The sequence below is a fragment of the Helianthus annuus genome, chromosome 8 (assembly GCF_002127325.2).
Source record: "Helianthus annuus cultivar XRQ/B chromosome 8, HanXRQr2.0-SUNRISE, whole genome shotgun sequence".
NCBI classification, from domain to species: domain Eukaryota; kingdom Viridiplantae; phylum Streptophyta; class Magnoliopsida; order Asterales; family Asteraceae; genus Helianthus; species Helianthus annuus.
The window spans coordinates 107,089,550-107,108,761 of NC_035440.2; the positions used below are offsets into that span (position 1 = coordinate 107,089,550).

Sequence of the window (19,212 nt, forward strand, 5' to 3'; positions counted from 1 at the left end):
TTACAACAGCATATTCACACAAGATTGAAAGATAGTTTACCGGTCAATATGGGCCCTAAACAGTGGACCTAAATAACATCTAAGCCCGTTTACCGGTCAATATGGGCCCTAAACAGTGGACCTAAATAACATCTAAGCCCAACTAATTATCGTTATCCCTAATCACATAATCACTTTCAGAACGCAATAATAACGTCCAAACACCCCTTCATTCTTATGACTAACGTGCTAAGCAGTTAATGCAGCAAAAAATCGGATATCGGTCAAGGACCGATATTTGAGATATCGGTAATCACGGTGGGATATTGGTAATTTCAATGTCATACTGAATTTATATATATAGCAATTTAACACTATCAATTTAGTATACTCTTCTACCATTAACAGATTAACCTTTTGCAACTTGCAAAACACTAACAATTGTAGCAAGTAGGAACTGACTAAGACTTAAAACACTAATATTTAACCGTAACAACTAACAAATAAGACTTAAAACACTAATAGCAGCAATAAGAAGAAAGACGAATGGTAGAACTAAGAAGAAGCATACTGATATCGGGAAAATCGGTGATATATCGGTCAAATATTGGTCCAATATCAGTCAATATCACCGATGATATCGATACCAATATTTTGACCGATATCTCACCAGGGGACCAATAACCGATATATCGGTGATATTAACGTGCACATGCTAAAAGAGATGACATCAATAATCTTACTATAGACGATAATATTATTAACCAAAATAGGCGAAAATATCATTAAATGCTACGTCCGTATGAAAATTTGCAAACGAAATCTTGATTCAGAGAAACAAAGATGCTACCAAAGTTGACAAAATATCAGATTATGCAGGTAAACCGAAGAGATATGTGGGAACAAACCCAATGCGGTTCATGTTTATGGTGCAAATTTGGATTAAAATGAAAGGCGACATACTGGTTCACTTAGCCTCGTTATCTTTCTCTTCTTCTTCCGCTTGTCCATAACGACGTTTGAACTTGGCAACCTGACCGACACTTTGAGCCATCTGTTTTCTTGCTTTAAAGTGATAAACCTTGCCTGTCTCGTGAATTTTGGTCATCATAACGTGTATCAATCGGCCACTTTGGGTCACGTATGAGATCCATTGCATCTGAGGGTGAATCCCTTTCTTCATCTCTTCTGCAACTGAAAGAAAACATTAGAAAAACAGTGATTGTGGGTTTCTATTCCACCATAAATCTGAACAAAGGTAACTACTTGACATGGGTATTATGATCAAACAGCAATTACAGAAAGCAGAACATATGTATCGAGACAAAAATGACATAATCAATTAACCATCTTCATTGGGGCAATAGGTCGAACACTTGGTGGGCATTAAGCACATCACTCATTAGTGATAAATTGGACACAAGGCCCATGAAAGATAACTACTTGACAAGGGTATTACGATCAAACAACAGTTACAAAAAGCAGAACAAATATATTGAAATAAAAATGACATAATCAATGAACCATTTTCATTGGGGCAATAGGTCGAACACTTGGTGGGCATCAAGCAAAACATTCAATAATAATAAATTAAACACATGGGCCTTCAATTTGTCAGATTAAAGGTCCTAATTCACTATCAGAATGTCAAACAACAACATCAGGATCCATTTAAGGAAGACTAAATTACTAAAATGGTGTCGAATTTGACATCAAAACTTAACAAAGGCGATTAGGGTTTTCACTAAAACACACAATACAAATTATTTCCATAACGAGAATGGATTCTTGATAGAGAAAACCTGCTGAAACAATAGAACTTCGGTTGTCACAGGTTCGCGTTCAAAGAACTCGCCGCCAATCTCAGCTTGTGCACTTTAAACATTGTAATGTAATGTCTAAATGACACTTATAGTCCCTAGTGTAAAAAATATTGTTTTTTTTACTATACTAGTTTATTAGGTTATTAGACCCGTATTTTACACGAATTTATGGATACAAATTAAGTAATTTGACAATGTCTTTATAAATTTATAGAAGTGAATTTTTTTTATCCAGGACAATGTGTACATAATTGGTCATGTATAAAAAACGATTCTTTTAGAAACAAACCTACTTTACATAGCAATCGTCACTGACTTTTATTAATTATAATGTTAAAACATACAGCGAAAGGAAACTGTCTTCTTTTCAATTCAAACGGAATCCTTTTATTTGGCGGTATTAATCAAAATCTAGGGATAAACACTTGAGCGCCAATATTACTTCCAGATAATAATATGAGTGCCTCAATAACCTGATCACTCAGTGATATGATTTGTAGTTGAGTTTTATTGCATAAACCATTCTTTCTATCAATATTTCTTAATAACGTTACTGGAACAGTAACATTTGGTAACAATCTATGGTTTGACAAGCCTAAAAGTTTAAATCTATTTAGGGGGTCAAGTTATTCTACAAAGTCTCCTAATTGTAAGAAGGATTTATAGAGTGACAAGTGTCGAATAACCTAAAATTAAACCCACTATATCACCACCTAAAACCTAAATACCCACCCCCACCCTACCCCACCACCACCCAAAAACCTAAACCCCCACCCCCCTCCACCACCCAAAAACCTAACCCCCCCCCCCCAAAAAAAAAAAAAAAAAAAAAAAAAAAAAAAACTAAACACCTACCACCACCCAAAAACCTAAATCCCCATTCCCTCGGCTTTTTTTTTTTTTTTTTTTGGGTGGGTGATGGGGGAGGGGGTGGGGGTTTAGGGTTTTGGGTGGTGGTGGATGTTTAAGTTTTTTTTTTTGTGGAGTGAGTTTTTTTAGGAGCCTTTGTACCCTTTTTACAATTAGGAGCCTTTATATTTGATCTTATTCCCTATTTAGGACATTCGATGAATATAGACTTGCATCAAAATTCTTATGGATATATTCTGACTCCAATAAACTATTAGAACTTAGATATTAACATATCAAAAAACTTAATGACCGTTTTGCTTAAAATAATAATTAAAACAAATTGAATCAAAGGAATTATAATGGTTAAAATATAAATTAAGAAAAAAAAATAATAATTAAAACACATGGCTTTTAAAGGGGTGGGTTAAACCTGCGCAAATGGAAAATTTAATATTATTGGTGTAAGAATAATATTTGTCGTTAAAAAGAAGTTAGGTATTGTGCGACAACATGATGTTATGTAACGTAAGGTTCTTTATCCTATGTAACTGATGTTATATAATGTAAGGCTCTTTATCCTATGTAACGATTGTTTAAGTATTATGTGATCGTCTCTTTTTTGTGTATCTTCATTGAAGTCGCTTTAAGGCCATCTGTTAGGCCATGTGTAACGGTTAATATCTTCCCATGGGACATTTTTCGTTACATCAGCATGATAACGCCCATTAAAAAATGTGTAACGGTCAATGCTCATTAATGCCCATTTTATTCATTATTTTCCCTCCTTTTCTTCTCTTTGACCATTATTCTAGAAATGTCTCCCCCTCTTCATACCCCTATAACGTCCAGGGGAACGGTGTTGGAGGTGCTATCAAACCCTTTCACGCCCATATAATGCTTATTACGCATAGTCTAATACATTGCTAAAATGCATATCACCTTTTACGTCTCACATATCACCTTTCAGATATCATAAAGCATCATTAATGACAAATGTTCTTTTTGAGATCCGGTTCCCTTGATGCGTGGGAACCGGATGGAATCTGTAAACCGTCGCCCTCCGTCAGATATCATAAAGCATCATTAATAACAAATGTTCTTTTTTTTTTTTTTTTTTTTGGGGGGGGGGGGGGGGTAGGTTTTTTGGTGAGGTATAGTTTTTTGATCAAAATTACTCTACAAGAACATTTTACAAAATTACTCTACAAGATCAAAATTACTCTACAGGATCATTTTTAGAGTAATTTTGATAATTACCCTACAAGCAAATATTTACGAAAATGCCACCGCGTTTTTTTGTTTTTTTTTTATGCTATTCGTACGTTTAGTACATTAGAGTAGTTATTTGTACGGAAACTTTACTCATTTTATATATATTAAAAGGACAAGAATACTCAAACTAGACAAAGACACTCATGTCATAAAAACATGCAGCTACGAGTCATGCTCTTACCTGTTGACAAGTTGTCAGTGTTTGGGCACCCAAGTTGAACATAATTGAGTGACTTGGATTCATGGAGCAATGAAAGATTGTTCATTAACATAATAATGAATTGGAACACTAAATTGGACATGAACCTCCCACTTTTCTTAGGTGCCATGACCAGTCGTGTTACTGTTATCTCCTTTTGATATACCGATAACATCAGTAACGCCGCTTTCATAAACATCTCTAATTTTATCGCGTAAAGTAGCTTGTAGTTGTAGCATAATAGCAATGTCAAGCTAATGATGGGTGGTAACACAAACTATTAAGCAAATAATAGAATCACTAATCGCCCTTAATCATCAACTCCAAATACAGGATCAAATATCAACTTTTTTTTTTTTTTTTTTTTTTTTGCAAAATTCACAACTTTTATACATAACACTATAACAGTGTAACAACACACCTCCATAACAAGAACCTAATCCCATGTATGTTAAGAAACATAGGACTTTTTCAGGCACAACATACTAGCTGGAAAAATACCAAAATTACCCTTGTGTCGAACACGGCATCCTTGCTACGCAGCCACAACAACTGCCTCAGAAAGTGACACCTCAGCAAGGGCATCGACGTCTTCAAGATCTCTCTCGTCTTCATCATGCACGCTCTTGTTCTCAATAACAGCACATGAGATGGCTTCAAAGATGATGGCTACCACTTCTTGGAACCGTTCCTCAGAAAGTGACACCTCAGCAAGAAGTCGCCACGCGTTATCCTCGCTGGCACCCTCATAGTCCTGTTTCCGTTTCAACACCATGTGACCGCTAATCTCCCATACCGCTGGGTTCACTTGGGTGTCTAGAAGCTCGGAACTCACTTCTCCGAGCGCTTGTTTCTCAGCATAACACTGTTTTTCCAAGTGATTTATTATAGATAAAATGTTAGATCATTTGGATGTTACAAGTTATAAATCAAATAGGCCGGTTTATAGATAATGATAACCAAGTTTGTTTACCTGAGGTAAAAGGAATATGCGGGTCCCGCAATCTGATATAAGAACATTATAAGGTATATTGTTGTCTTGCAGGCACATGCATGAATCAGATACCGCATTTGATAAATCTTCGAGTGAATATCCACCCTCAAACACAAGACCTCTAACGGGGTACTTGAGAATCTCGGAAATTACAACTCCGCCACTGAAGTCGGTGATTTTTTTAACGGGTGCTTTCTCTATCGGAAAGGGAACAGCGAGATAATAAGCCTGAAAGTAAACATATCATAAGTATAAACATATACATTTCATCTCATATAGACATATACTCCCTATTTCCTTGTTATCATTACAAAAATCTTGATAATATGAGATTTGATAACCCCCCCCCCCCCCACACACACACACACACACATAATACATAGTAGATTAAAGAGTAAAATGCCATTTTCATCCATGAGGTTTGGCAAGTTTTGCGACTTTCGTCCAAAGGTTTGTTTTTTTGCATCTGGATCCAAAAGGTTTGAAAATTTGCCATTTTCATCAGGCTCATTAAGTCCATCCATTTTTCTCCGTTAAATCAGGGGCATTTTGTCTTTTTTTGTTAACTTAAAGGGCAATTCGGTCTTTTTCACTTTATGTACAAGCATTTAAAATACCTCTGACCGAATCTGTTAAACCGAATTTGCCCTTTAAGTTAACAAAAAAGAAAAATACCCCTGACTTAACGGGAAAAAATGGATGGAGTTAATGAGTCGGATGAAAATGGCAAGATGTCAAGCCTTTTGGATCCGGATGCGGAAAAACAAACCCTTAGACAGAAGTTGCAAAACTAGCCAAACCTCAGGGACGAAAATGGCATTTTACTCTAGATTAAATATTTAAATGTAACGGAGATCAAGGTAGATTTAAACCTGAAAGTGAAGGTGATTGATAGTAGCAAAAGCACCCAAACTATTGTAACCCAAACGGAAGTATGGGTTCGCAGCTTCGGACGCCATGTAAAGTGCAAGCAATAAGCTCTCGTGATCAATCCTTTGTGGCAAACACTCAAGAATTCGTGGAATCAAAAGCACATGTCCATATTCAATTGGACTTACCTATTGATAATATTAACAATAACATATCAAATCACCATGTGGCTCACTATGAATGATGAATCTACTAAATTAATGTATAATGTGATCGAGTTAACTTACGTTAATGGCAACAACACTAGGTGAACTTTCCACATCAATAGGAGCGTTTGGATAGAACTTGACTTCACCGTCTTTGCTTGATTCAAACTGAAATAGAATCTCTTCCTGACCGACTTTAGTGAAGTTGAACTTGCTCCCGTCAAATGGCTGAAGAACTTTGTCCACTCGAAACTCGGTTGGGCGCTTTTTGAGGTGGCGACCCTCGTTTAGTTGAGCGATAAACCCATAATCTCCTGGAATCACCTGTTCAATTACATATATAATTAGACAGACTATAACTAATATAGCAGCAACTTAATTGTGTTTGCGCATTTCCCTTATCAAAGATTCATGGAATTCAAGAAAGTTGATTTTAAAAAGCGTGACGCGCTTCGAGGCGTTTAGGTCCTGAAAGCTCAGGCGCAAGGCGAGAGCTTCATGTATGCAAAGCGTTGCTCTATATACAACCAAACAAGCTTTATATACAGTTAGAAGTTGCATATCTCATCTCTTTATCATATCAACATTTTATCACACAAACCACTTGTAATTTCTTGAGTTAATTACATGGATGTTCCCTGTGGTTTACCCATATTGCATGTTTGGTCCCTAACTATGAAAAATTACACTCTTGGTCCTTACTGCTCACTCAAATGTAACACGGGTAATCTTTAGCACTGACAGACGTCAAAAACTCGGTTAAGTTTTCTATGAAATAACTAACTTTGACCCGGGAGCACGTGAGACATTAAAACCAAGACATGCATACCTTAGTTTCGCAGGCGGTAACATCATAGCGAAACAATCCTCTCTCCGCGCGATCCTCCCACTTTAAATACAAATAACAAGAAAGAACAATTTTAGCTTAAAGCTAAAGTGATAATCAAAAACCATAAAAACAAAACAGTAGTTTTCGAATATTACCTCTCCAAGGAGGAGAGACTCCAAGAAAGCAAAAGGAGGCTCCTTTTTGTCACTGGCTTCAATCTTAGCATCACATTTTTGGAAAGCATACAAAGGTAGCTTCGCCCCTGAATCAAACCAAACCACATGTTAATTATAGAAGTCAAAGTAAAAAAGTCAATGTTTTTAAAACCGGACCAGCTGAACCACGAACGGAGCATAGAACCGGTTTGGTTAAGCTTCTTTACACCGGTCCGGTTACACTTCTTTGAACCAGACCGGTTAAGCTTCTTTTCGAGTTCCCATTTAAACCAACAGGATTTCTAATTTTTACCTTTTCCTTCAAAATCTCATCTTCTTTTCCATTTAGTATCTCCATCTTTTATTTATTTAAGTCTTTTTTAATAAAAAAATTTGCAAATTCACACCAAATCATAAACTATTTTCGTATATATGTACTAGATGAGTGCCAGCACGATGCGGCAAGAAACATGTTAATATTTTTAAAATTAAAAAACTACTATAACAATACCATACCCAAATTAAAGAGAACAAAAATTCTCGTTTTTATAGTGTAATTTTTATTTTAAATATTAATGTATGAAAAAATATGGTCGTTTAAAAACCAACAATATATTGTAATTGATTGTACAAGATGTTTTATAGATTGTAATTACTTAAAATCGTAAAATTACATTTTTTGTCATCGTTGTTGTATGGATTATAATATAGTATGTATGATGTAATCCGGTTCTGAAAACATTGGTAAGTAAAAAGGTGAAAGTAAAACGAAAGGCATTTAAACAAACACCTGGTAGGCAACAATCTCTCATGCAGTTCCGACCACACCCACCACCACCACCACCACCTTCCTCCACCTCATCCTTTTGGTAATTCGAAACAACAGTAGGCACCCTCTTGATCCTCAACATCTTCTCCAATCAATCAATCAATCAATCAATCTAAACTACCGTAAGAAACAAGAACCAAGACCCACCACCGGCAAGAAACAGGAGGTCCGACGGACTACCGCCTTCAGACGGCAAAGCCCCACGTCCACCGTGCGTAGAAGGACCACCTTCGACAGTTATAGCGCCCTTACAACGAACTGATCGGACATATACAGATGACCGCTGTGCTCCGTGTATAGCCGTGATGTCTGCAACTTTATGGTCCCGGGTTTTACCCCCAAAAACTAGGAAATTGAGTGGTGTTTGAGTTGGGGAAATGGGGTTGGGGTTATATAGTAATGTTGTCGGATAATGCCAGTAGAAAATCGTCCGATGAGTTTATATGGTTGAGGATCGGCCGTGACGATGGCAAGTGTACGAGTCGAGTTTGGTTGAAAATTGTGGTTATTCAAGGTGTAGAAGAGAACACATAACAACATTATGGGCAAAATTTGTTTTTAACTTTTTTTCTTATTTTGTTTTTTATATTTTCAAAATATGTGGACCTTCGAACACTAAGTTTTTATTGAAATGGTAGTGAGTCAGGTCATCAACGTCGTTTACGTTTGCAGACATGGGTTCCATTCTAAAAATTAAAGACTTAAACTTCGCCATGTTCTTAATACAAAGAAACACATTAGCTTAGGTCTTTTCCATAATCTTTATCGAATTCTTTTAGAAATTGTTGAAAACGCTATCATTATGCATTCTTCAAATGAACCATAGAGTAACTAGACGCAACTTAAAAATCAAATTTGATAAACTATGCTTTTAAAATTTTAAGTTTGATATTAAGCTTTTTTGGGTAAAGAAAAGTTATTAGGATTACCCATGTGAATCGTTTGGGGTGGACAGGGTTAACCATTGAATAAAGTGCGGCTTCGTATGGTTATCCAACTCTAATTTAAACAAACTTAAAATCTAGCAACTTGATGACAACATGTTTAACTTGTTTATTTAAATGGGTCACATAATTTATGGATTAAGGGGTTGTAAACAAGTATTTAGTGAAGTTGTAAATATGTCAATGCCTTAATGGAGAGTTGGTTAGCAGGGCTTAACTAAACGGGTTAATATGTTAAATTGTTTAACTAAACGAGTTAAACATGATAAATCAAACGCGTTTATCAAACAACTTAAATATAATAATCCAAAACTTGATTATTTTACATGTATTAAGGATTATGTTATGATTGTCACACCTAATTAAATATTACTATTAGTATTTATAGAAAAGAAACAAATATAGCATATTAATGTATTATGGTGGGAAAAAGTTGTTAATTACAAAAAATAGAATAAAATGACAGGGATTCTGTGGATTTGCTATATTTGTCTGGTAAACTGTCAAATTGGTTTTTTAGTTTGGTCACTTTGTTCACTTTAGTTCAAAACTTAAACATTTTAAATCTAGATTCCTGTGGTTTTAATTTTATTGTTATTTTCCTTCAAAAATCAAAATCTGGTCAGATTTTTCAGTTAACATTCAGTTTTTTTTTCCTTCCTTTTAATAAAATGTAAAATGATCAGATTTTTTAATTTTTTATCATAAAACGTTAAAAGACCATTTTGCCCTTTATTAAAAGGGAGGAAAAACACAAAAAAAAAAAAAACTAGATATTTACTGAAAAATCTGACCAGATTTTGATTTTTGATGAAAATGACAACAAAATTGAAACCACAAAAACTCAGATTCAAAATGTTTGAGTTTTGGACTAAATTGACAAAAGTGACCAAACCAAACCTCAAGGACCATTTTAAAAGTCATTTTGGCAGTTTACTCGTCTTTGAAAAAGAAAAGATACTTGTGGAGTGTGCTTTTCTATTTGTGGACCAATTTTAAATGATATTCGACGCACATTCCTCTTTTATGTCTACACCACAAAATGGTATGTTAATTCTTATACACACCGCTATTTTTTTTTTGGAGGATTTAAAAAGTTTTGTGATTTGATACCGTTTTCTAGGAATCGTAGTGGACCTAGTAATCAGAAAACTTTTCACACACTTAGTCCGGTTGAATACTTTAAAACCACATATTTTCGTTGGTCGATTATGAATTAGTAATTGGAAAACTTTTTACACAACGTATCCAATTGAATATTTGAAAACCACATATACTTTGTTTGGTCGATTATGAAATGGTATTCGGAAAAACTTTAACACATCAGATCCGGTTGAGTATTATATTTTGATTGGTCGATTATGAAATCGTCGTCGACTGATTGATTCAATGAACCAGATTCAATGACAAGTCACGTGTTCTTGTTAAGGGGGAATATTGTATGGGTAGGGTAAAAGAAATTATGTTATGAAAGGATTACTTCATTAAACATGAAGAAGCCAAGTTACAAGTTCTTTCAATAATAACAAGAAATTTCATTCGTTTAATTAAATGAACGAATATAAACAGATGTCGTGTTTGTTAATTTTGTTTGTGAACGTTCGATAATGTGTTCGTTTGGGTTCGATAGTTCATCGGGTTTTTAATTTATTATATTTTTTTATTTAAATACTTCAAAATTCCCACTACTCAAGTGTTTAATAAATATTAACGTATTATATTCTATTTAAATTATTTAATAAATATTAGGTTAGTATATTATGGGTGGGTCTATGTAAATATTTGTGACGTTTGTGTTCATGAACGTTCGTCTGTGCCTATTTATGTTCATGAACATTCGTTTGGGTTCGTTACCTAAACTTTACAAACGAACACGAATAAAAAATCTCGTTTGGTAAGTGTTCATGAACATTCCATGAACACATAAATTTCTTTAACGTTGTTCGTGTTCGTTCGATTCGTTTATAACCCTACTATGAGACGATAATGTCCCTCCACCCTTAAATTTTTATTAAAAATGAAAAATCAGATTATATTATATAGAACATCCAGGGTCCATATATCATTTCACAATGTATGGCATGCATCCTTGGGGTGTCAAATAAGGTGACATTGAAGGATTTTCAAAGGACATCGAACGAATGGAACGAGATGGGCCAAACTATAAATTAATGGTTGTTTTTTAATCTTTCATTTTTTCTGAGTGTATTAATAACTTGTATAATATGCGTTTTAGTGACTTGCACATATTATTTGTTTTTATTTTAAAATATAGTAATAGAGTAAAATGATAAAAATAAATACGTAATGTTTTAGTTTTAAAAACACTAATTTATATATTTTGATTTCACGTATATGATAAAAGATCAAATACAAATAAAATTAACGTACAAAACGTATGAATTGGGTGAAAATTAAAAAAGGGGTGGTGGCAATCTTGTAATTATGCGAATATCTTTTTTCTCATGCTAAAATCGTACAAACCTACAATCAACGTCCCTGATTATGTTTCAAATTCTTCTATGATTTAATCAGATTGAGTAGCCCCATTTTATATCTAGGGTTTATTACGATTCTCTATCATCTTAAATCATACAAACCTACAAATCAACGTCCCTAATTCTATTATATCGATCGCTTCGTTGTTTTATCATCAATGGTTGAAGAACATTTGAATTCTAATTTGGAAGGTTTGCGTTGTTTTTATTGTAGGAATTGATATACTTTTCACATCAGCTGATTGTTTTTTGTAGAATCAGCTACAAATCAACGTCCCTGGTGTAGAGTAATTTTAACACTATGCATATAGACATGATTGTTTTTAGAATATGTAGAGTAATTTTTCTTTGTACACCTACATTCACATGTGTATTGCAATCTTATATCTGTAGAGTAATTTTTACAGAGTAATTTATTTAGTTCTTGTTTTTATATGTCTAAAGTGTGGGTTAACACTTAACATCATGAATATCAATAGAGTAATTATGTCTGGAGTAATTTTATGTGGACGTTTGTTTAACAATGTAGAGTAATTTTTATGGGGAACACTTGTGTTTATAAAGTTAAAAGGAATATAACATCAGAAGAGTAATTTATATAAGTATAGATAAAGTAATTTATATAGTATAGGACTGTTGCATCAGTAGAGTAATTTATGTAGAGTTATTTTAATTTTATGCATATATGTAACGTAATTATACATCAGTATAGTAATTTTTATATATGAATTTACGTAGCGTTATTTTTATACCGGTAGAGTAATTTCTAATTTATAGTGTAATTATTTATTTATTTTAATTTCAGATGTTGGAATAGAAGGTATAATTTCAAGTTTTCAGCGTTTGTTGCCTTTTGTTGAAAGGACTTTCAAACCTAGCGTATCTTCTTCTATAACACTGGTTGTTGGCATGGTTTTCTCATCTTTGGATGTTGCATATGAGTTTTATCAAATTTATGCCAATAAGGGAGGATTTTTGTGTAAGGAAGGGGTCTCAAATTGAAAAAAATGGTTTCATCGCATATAAGTATTATACATGTTTCAAGGAGGGTCGTAAGCCATTTAAGAAGTTTGATGAAGCTCTAGAAGTTGTTAAAGATGGGAAAAAACCAAGAAAGGGTAGGAATAGGCCCTCTATATGTACGGGTTGTCACGCACATATTGCATTATCTTCTGATGATGGTGAATCGTATAATGTATACAGGTTTGTAGAAGAACATAATCATACTTTGATTTCTCAAGAAGATATGCAATTTGTTCCGTCATCAATAAATTTAACGGTTATAAAACAAAAGAGGATATATTCTTTCTCAACGTAAAACCTAGGTCCTGTAAAATCATTTAACATTATGAGGAAAGAATATGGTAGTTTTGAAGAGGTTGGTGCAACTGATGTGGACTGCAAGAATTTTAAAAGAGATTTAAACTATTTTATTGGAGAATACGGTACTGAAATGATTGTTCAAATATTGACCAATAAGAAAGAATATCTGCGGATTTTTCATTTGAATATACTGTAGATTCAAATGGTGGTCTGACATGATTATTTTGGGCAGACGAAGTTTCTAAATAGAATTATTTGGCTTTTAGTGATGTAATATCATTTAATGCAACTTTCAAAACGAACAAGTAAGTTTATATTCTATTTTTTTATCATTTTTATTGTTACTATTAGTTTTTTTACTTATTTATTATTTATTTTTTTGAGCAAATACAAAATGGTTTTTGTATCGTTCACTGGTATTGATAATCATTTTCATAATGTCAATCTTGGAGTTGGTATAATTGCAAAAGAAACTACCGAAACTTATGTGTGGTTATTAACATGTTTTTTGGATGCATTTAGTCATCAACCAAATGTTATAGTTACGGATCAAGATGCCGCTATGAAGGCAACAATTGAAATTGTTTTCAGGGATAGTAGATATCGATTATGTATGTGACATATTATGAAGAAGGTAGTGGATAAGGTTAGTTTGAGCAACTTATTAGAGTAATTATATTTATTATTGTTGAGTAATTAAGTGATTTTTGTAGTAGAATTAAGTGTAGAGTAATTATGTTCATAGGGTAATTATGTAGTTCTAGTTTTATATAAGTAGAGTAATTGTGTCTAAAGTTTTGGTAGTTAAGTAGTTCTTGTTTTTATCTAAGTAGAGTAATTATGTCTAAAGTTTTGGTTTAACATCATGAGTATCAATAGATTAATTATGTAGAGTAATTATGTCTAAAGTAATTTTATGTGGATCTTTGTTCAACTAGAGTAATTTTTATGGGGATACTTGTGTTCATATCTTTATAGGCATATAACATCAATAGAGTAATTTTTGTAGATTAATATATCTAGTTCTTGTTTTATACCAATAGAGTAATTATTTATTATTGTAGAGTAATTATGTAATTTTTTTAGTAGAATGAGTGTTGAGTAATTATGTTCATAGGGTAATTATTAAGTAATGTAGAGTAATTAAGTAATTGTTGTAGTAAAATTAAGTAAGTGTGCAATTATTAATTGATCATTTATTTCTTTACAGGTTGGGTCTGTATTGTGCAATGATGATACTTTTAAATGACGTGTTTGCAATATTGTGTGGACAGATGCAATTGAACCTGAAACGTTTGGCAAGAAATGATCCACGACTTTGGTCTTTTACAGAATATTTGGTTAGAAACTTTGTTTGACTTAAGATCAATGTGGATTCCTGCGTTTTATCGTGATGAGCCTATGTCAGGGCTTATGTGTACTGCTTCAAGGTCTGAAAGTGAAAATCATTTTTTTTGGTCATGTTTCAATCTCGCAATTGACTCGTGTAGAGTTTTTGTCACACCCCCAAAATACCACATGCGGAAACCACCGTGAGGCGTGTGACATACCAGGATCTAGCCACTAATCACATTGAAGTAATAGTAATATAATAAACTCGAAATCTCATTCAACATGAAAAGTGAAATTCAAACATCTGTTTAAATCAAAATACGTTCAGCGGAAGCATTTGAAAGTCGTTCTAAGTAATTTCAAAATAATATGTTCGTTAAGCATAGCATAACATTAATGTATTATTAAAAGACATGACCCATGACATCCTCAGCTCCCCTGATTGCAAGCTCCGTATCGTGAATTCATCTAACGACCTGCAAGCATGCAAAAAAAATGTATCAACATAAAGCTGGCGAGTTCACAGTTTTGTTTAATGAAAATCATGTTAAGTGTTTTAGTTTAAAGACAGCCAATAATAAACTCGATACCAAAGTGACGTCTGTTTGTTTGCCCTCATCAATGCCTATCAACATTGGCCATGTGTTTAAGGTCATTAGTTCACACTTGTCCTCCCCGGTACGGTATGGTTGTCAAGCCTAATAGCGCTATCAACTAATACCCCGTTACCTCCCCAGCAACTAGTTCGGTAATAAGTATGGACTTTCATGATAGAGTTGAGTTTATTAACTAACATCTAAATTAAACCAAAGTAATAAAAGTATTCCTCCCGGGAATATTAGTTTGTTTGTCCCCCCGGGACGCATGCTTTTGAAAGAATAGTGAACTCACCTTAGTTTGCTTGGTATGATAACGTACTTCTAGCGTTAGTTAATTGTTAGGTCTGTTACACGCGACCTAAGATATAAAGTCATATAAGTGAGTATACGATTAGGGTTGTGCATTACCCTAGTGTCTAAACAAGTGAGTATACGATTAGGGTTCTGCATTACCCTAGTGTCCAAACAATGTGTATGCGGTCTGATTGACTAGTTATCATGTAATAACACACATAGTAGAGTCTCTAGTTAGTAACGTATTTTGAACATTAATACTATCCACAAATAATATATAACTAGGGTGGAGATACAATAGAAAGTTTATTTGGCTAGGAAGGCTAGGAAGTGATCTTGACCATCCATTAAGTTAATCAAGGGCTAAGATTAAATCAGGGAAATTGAAAGGAATAAAAGAGGCGCGTGAGTTTGTTCAAGGGCATTCTAGTCAATCCAAGCCAATAGTTTCTCTCTCCTCCAATTCCCCCCCCCCATTTTTTAAACGTTAATAACTCTTTCATACGACATTATTTTTTATAAAAATTGCACCAAAAAAACGAGCGTTTTTTTATCTTTAAAACGAGTATACTATTGCTATATTTAAAAAAAAATTAAAACCCAGTTGCGTAAAACGCAATAGAAAAACCACCAGTTACGTAAAATGCAATGAAAAAAAACCTAAAAATGACATTTTTCTAAAACGCAATGCACCAAAAACACAAAGAAATGACTTATTTGTAAAACGCAATGGCCAGAAAACACAAAGAAATGTCTTATTTGTAAAACGCAATTGCCAGAAAACACATAAAAATGTGTTTTACCTAAAACGCAATACACCAAAAACACATAAAAAGGTGTTTTACCTAAAACGCAATGCACCAAAAACACAAAGAAATGTCTTATTTGTAAAACGCAATGGCCAGAAAACACTTAAAATGTCTGTTTTCTAAAACGCAATGGACTGAAAACACATAAAAAAGTGTTTTACCTAAAACGCAATACACTAAAAACACAAATTAATGTCTTATTTGTAAAACGCAATGGCCAGAAAACACTTAAAAATGACTCATTCTAAAACGCAATGGACTGAAAACACCTAAAAAATGTGTTTTACCTAAAACGCAATGACTAAAAACACTTAAAAATGTGTTTTTTCTAAAACGCAATAGCCAGAAACCACATATAACTCTCTTATTTCTAAAATGCAGTGGACACATAAAACTGTCTATCACTGTGAACTGTCTGAATTGTCTACGAATTACTATCTTCGAAATGAGCCAATTTCTGGAAAATTAATTTTTCTGATGCATTTTTAGGCAGCTCAACCCCAGCCAGGGGCTCTGCCCCTTGGACCCCGCCAGGGGCTGCCGCCCCTGGGACCCGCTACCAGGGGCTGCCGCCCCCGGACCCCCGCCAAGATCGTAAAACGCAATGACTAAATAAAAAACCCAGATCGTGAAAATGAAATTAAAGAATTTCTTACATGGATCGAAGCCGATTTCTTCATCAATTGACGAAATTTGAATGATAGAAACACTTATCAACGCTCGAATCGAGTGATTATCTCCAAAATCACCGGAAAAAACGAGATTTTTTTATGAAATTAAACTGGGTTTCTTCAAAAAAAAAAAAGCTGAAGAACACGTTGATCGGGTTTTGAATCATTGATTGGAATGTAGTGATTATTGAGATAGAAAATGAAGAAATGGTTGAAGATGATGGGTTTTGAAAATGGTGGGTTTTGAAGTTACTGGGTTTTGAAAAAGGAAGAAGAAGGAGTTGGATTGTCTAAAATACCCTTTTTCTTTATTTTAAATGTTGCCACATGTCATAATCATATGGCTTCCTATCCTTCCTAACCAAAATTAACTTCCTATTTGATCTTTTCCCTATATAACTAATATCCAATTTTCTTGGCCCATCAAAATAACAAAATTCTTCGGCCCACAAATCCACCCTTGCACATGTATATAAAAATTTGAATTTGAAATTCCATTATTTTTCAACTCTTGGCCGGCCCACTCTATATTTAAATGTGAATCTATCTACTATAATAAAAGAAACCAAGTTTTGAACACGTGTCATTCATTGAAATTATCCTCAAATCTATATTTATCTTATATTAATTAAATAAATAAATAATAAATTAATAGTAAATCTTATCGTATTTTAATAAAATATTGTCCTCAAATCTAAATTTTTAATTTAATATATTTTTAAAACAAATACCTCTCTTTTCTATTTATCTTATATTAAATATATAAATAATAAATTAATATTAAATGTTATCCTAATTTATTAAAAAATATTTTTTATTATTTGGTATACAAAATTATATTTATTCAACCCGTGTAAAACGCGGGGTTTTTAAAAATATATTTTTTTATTATTTAATATAAATATATTTTTTTATTATTTACTATACAAAGTTACATTTATATAACCCGTGTAATACACGAAGTTTTTAAAGATATAACTTTTTTATCATTTACTATGTAAATTAGATTTATTCAACACGTGTAATACACAGGTTTTTTTAAGGATATATTTTTTTTTATTATTTGGTAGATTTTTCAACCTGACTATACATGGGTTTTTTTAAAGATATGACGTTTTTAGTATTTAGTATAAAATATTACATTTATTTAATCTGTGTATAGACATGGTTTTTAAAGATATAACTCTTTTTTAGATCTATTCAACACGTGTAAAATACGGGGTTTTTAAGGATGTATTTTTATTATTTGGTAGATTTATTCAACCCGATTATACACGGGTTTTTTAAAGATACGACGTTTTTAGTATTTAGTATACAAAAGTACATTTCTTTAATCTGTGTAATATACATGGTTTTCAAATATATAACTTTTTTATTATTTGATATATAAAATTACATTTATTTAACCCGTACAATATACGAGATTCATAAAGATATAAATTTTAATTATTTAATATATAAAATTACATTAATTCAACATGTGTAATATACGGGGTTCTAACCTAGTGTTATATATTTCACATTATGTACCGACCCTTTAAAAACAATCATGTGCCGACATATTACAAAAAACTGGGACCCGTACCTTGGCACTAAATTCGGACCATCGTATGATTTTAACACAAGTTCATACCATTCAACAGCAACTATGTTCGGACCTCTAAAGGATTGATATTCAGACTTTTACAATTTATACACATATTCTGACCTTTTCTTGCTTCCAACCCAAGTACGGACCCCTATAATACAAGCTAAGATCGGAAATATGATGCGGAACAAGGATGTGCGGACCCTTAAAAAGAAGCATTATGTGCGGACAGACAATTTAATTATGTTCGGACGTATAATGAACTATTAAGTTCGGACCCTCTTAGTGTAAAATAAGTTCGCACCATGTAGTATAAATTCTGACCACCTAATTAACATGTCCGGACACTTACACTTCCTTAAGTTCGGATGCCTTTAAAATCAATTTAAGTTCTCCGTTTAAACTTAAATGCAGACCACCATTATTATTACAAGTTCGGACACATAAATAACTCATCTATGTTCGGACTTAACTCGAATAAAAAATGCGGATCATCCAAGGATTTAATAAGTTCGGACTTTGTGATTATCATACGTATACGAACCCTTGTTCACTTTACAAGTTCGGACATCAATGAAATAACAAATACGGACACTTCCCATAATAACTAAGTTCGGATCCCATTATTTTAACAAGTGCAGATATATATATGCTTGATAACAAATGTGGACATGTCAATTAGATCACAAATTCGGACACCTTATGACTTCACAAGGTCTGACACTTCCAAAAATCCATTTTCTTCGACGTAATGACGAACAGAAAACCCCAAATGCACAGAAATCAATCATGTCAGGCATCAAATCAATCAATCAACAAGTATTATCATACTAAAATCATCAAACAATCATGGCACAATCATTTGTCTACAACAATTATAAGACATTCATCAATCATCAAGCAAAACACAAATTGTTTGGATGTCTAGGGTTTTGCATTGAAATCAAAAGAACAAGATTAACAACACAAAGCATGAACACTTACCTTAGATTGATGTAGAGATGATTTGTAACACCCCAAAAATATAAAACTTTGGGTTTAATATGTGATGTTAATTTAACAAGAGTTAACTAACTAGAAAACTATAACCCAGTTAGTTGGTAGTTTTGAAATAACTTGCTCTAAAGTTAAAACACTTGAACTTAA

The 19,212-nt window shown here is 33.1% G+C and overlaps 2 protein-coding genes across 3 annotated transcripts; both read right to left on the reverse strand.

The window, feature by feature from the left end:
• Positions 1-736: 736 nt before the first annotated feature.
• Positions 737-1,935, reverse strand: LOC110873603. Of its 2 annotated transcripts, none has more exons than XM_022122553.2 (2): positions 1,782-1,935; positions 737-1,173 (listed from the first exon to the last, which is right to left on the reverse strand). In XM_022122553.2, exon 2 carries the CDS (start codon positions 1,160-1,162, stop codon positions 947-949), a length of 216 nt encoding a protein of 71 aa, XP_021978245.1. In that variant the 5' UTR covers positions 1,163-1,173; positions 1,782-1,935; the 3' UTR covers positions 737-946. The 2 variants fall into 2 exon arrangements, with proteins under 2 accessions (XP_021978245.1, XP_035831752.1); XM_035975859.1 differs by having other exon boundaries at positions 737-1,167; positions 1,782-1,891.
• A 2,537-nt stretch (positions 1,936-4,472) lies between these two features.
• LOC110873602 (GDP-L-galactose phosphorylase 1) lies at positions 4,473-8,533 on the reverse strand. Its single transcript, XM_022122552.2, has 7 exons — positions 7,970-8,533; positions 7,180-7,286; positions 7,025-7,084; positions 6,277-6,519; positions 5,992-6,177; positions 5,099-5,347; positions 4,473-4,990 (listed from the first exon to the last, which is right to left on the reverse strand). The coding sequence occupies exons 1-7, from the start codon at positions 8,088-8,090 to the stop codon at positions 4,661-4,663; spliced, it is 1,296 nt and encodes a 431-aa protein (XP_021978244.1). The 5' UTR covers positions 8,091-8,533; the 3' UTR covers positions 4,473-4,660.
• Positions 8,534-19,212: the final 10,679 nt, after the last annotated feature.

Coding starts and splice junctions, on each gene's coding strand:
- LOC110873603 (XM_022122553.2), bottom strand. CDS start 1,162: ATGAAGAAAGGGATTCACCCTCAGATGCAATGGATCTCATACGTGACC.
- LOC110873602 (XM_022122552.2), bottom strand. CDS start 8,090: ATGTTGAGGATCAAGAGGGTGCCTACTGTTGTTTCGAATTACCAAAAG. Junction 7,085..7,179: donor AGTCTCTCCTCCTTGGAGAG/GTAATATTCGAA, acceptor TTGTATTTAAAG/TGGGAGGATCGCGCGGAGAG. Junction 6,178..6,276: donor CTAGTGTTGTTGCCATTAAC/GTAAGTTAACTC, acceptor TATTATCAATAG/GTAAGTCCAATTGAATATGG.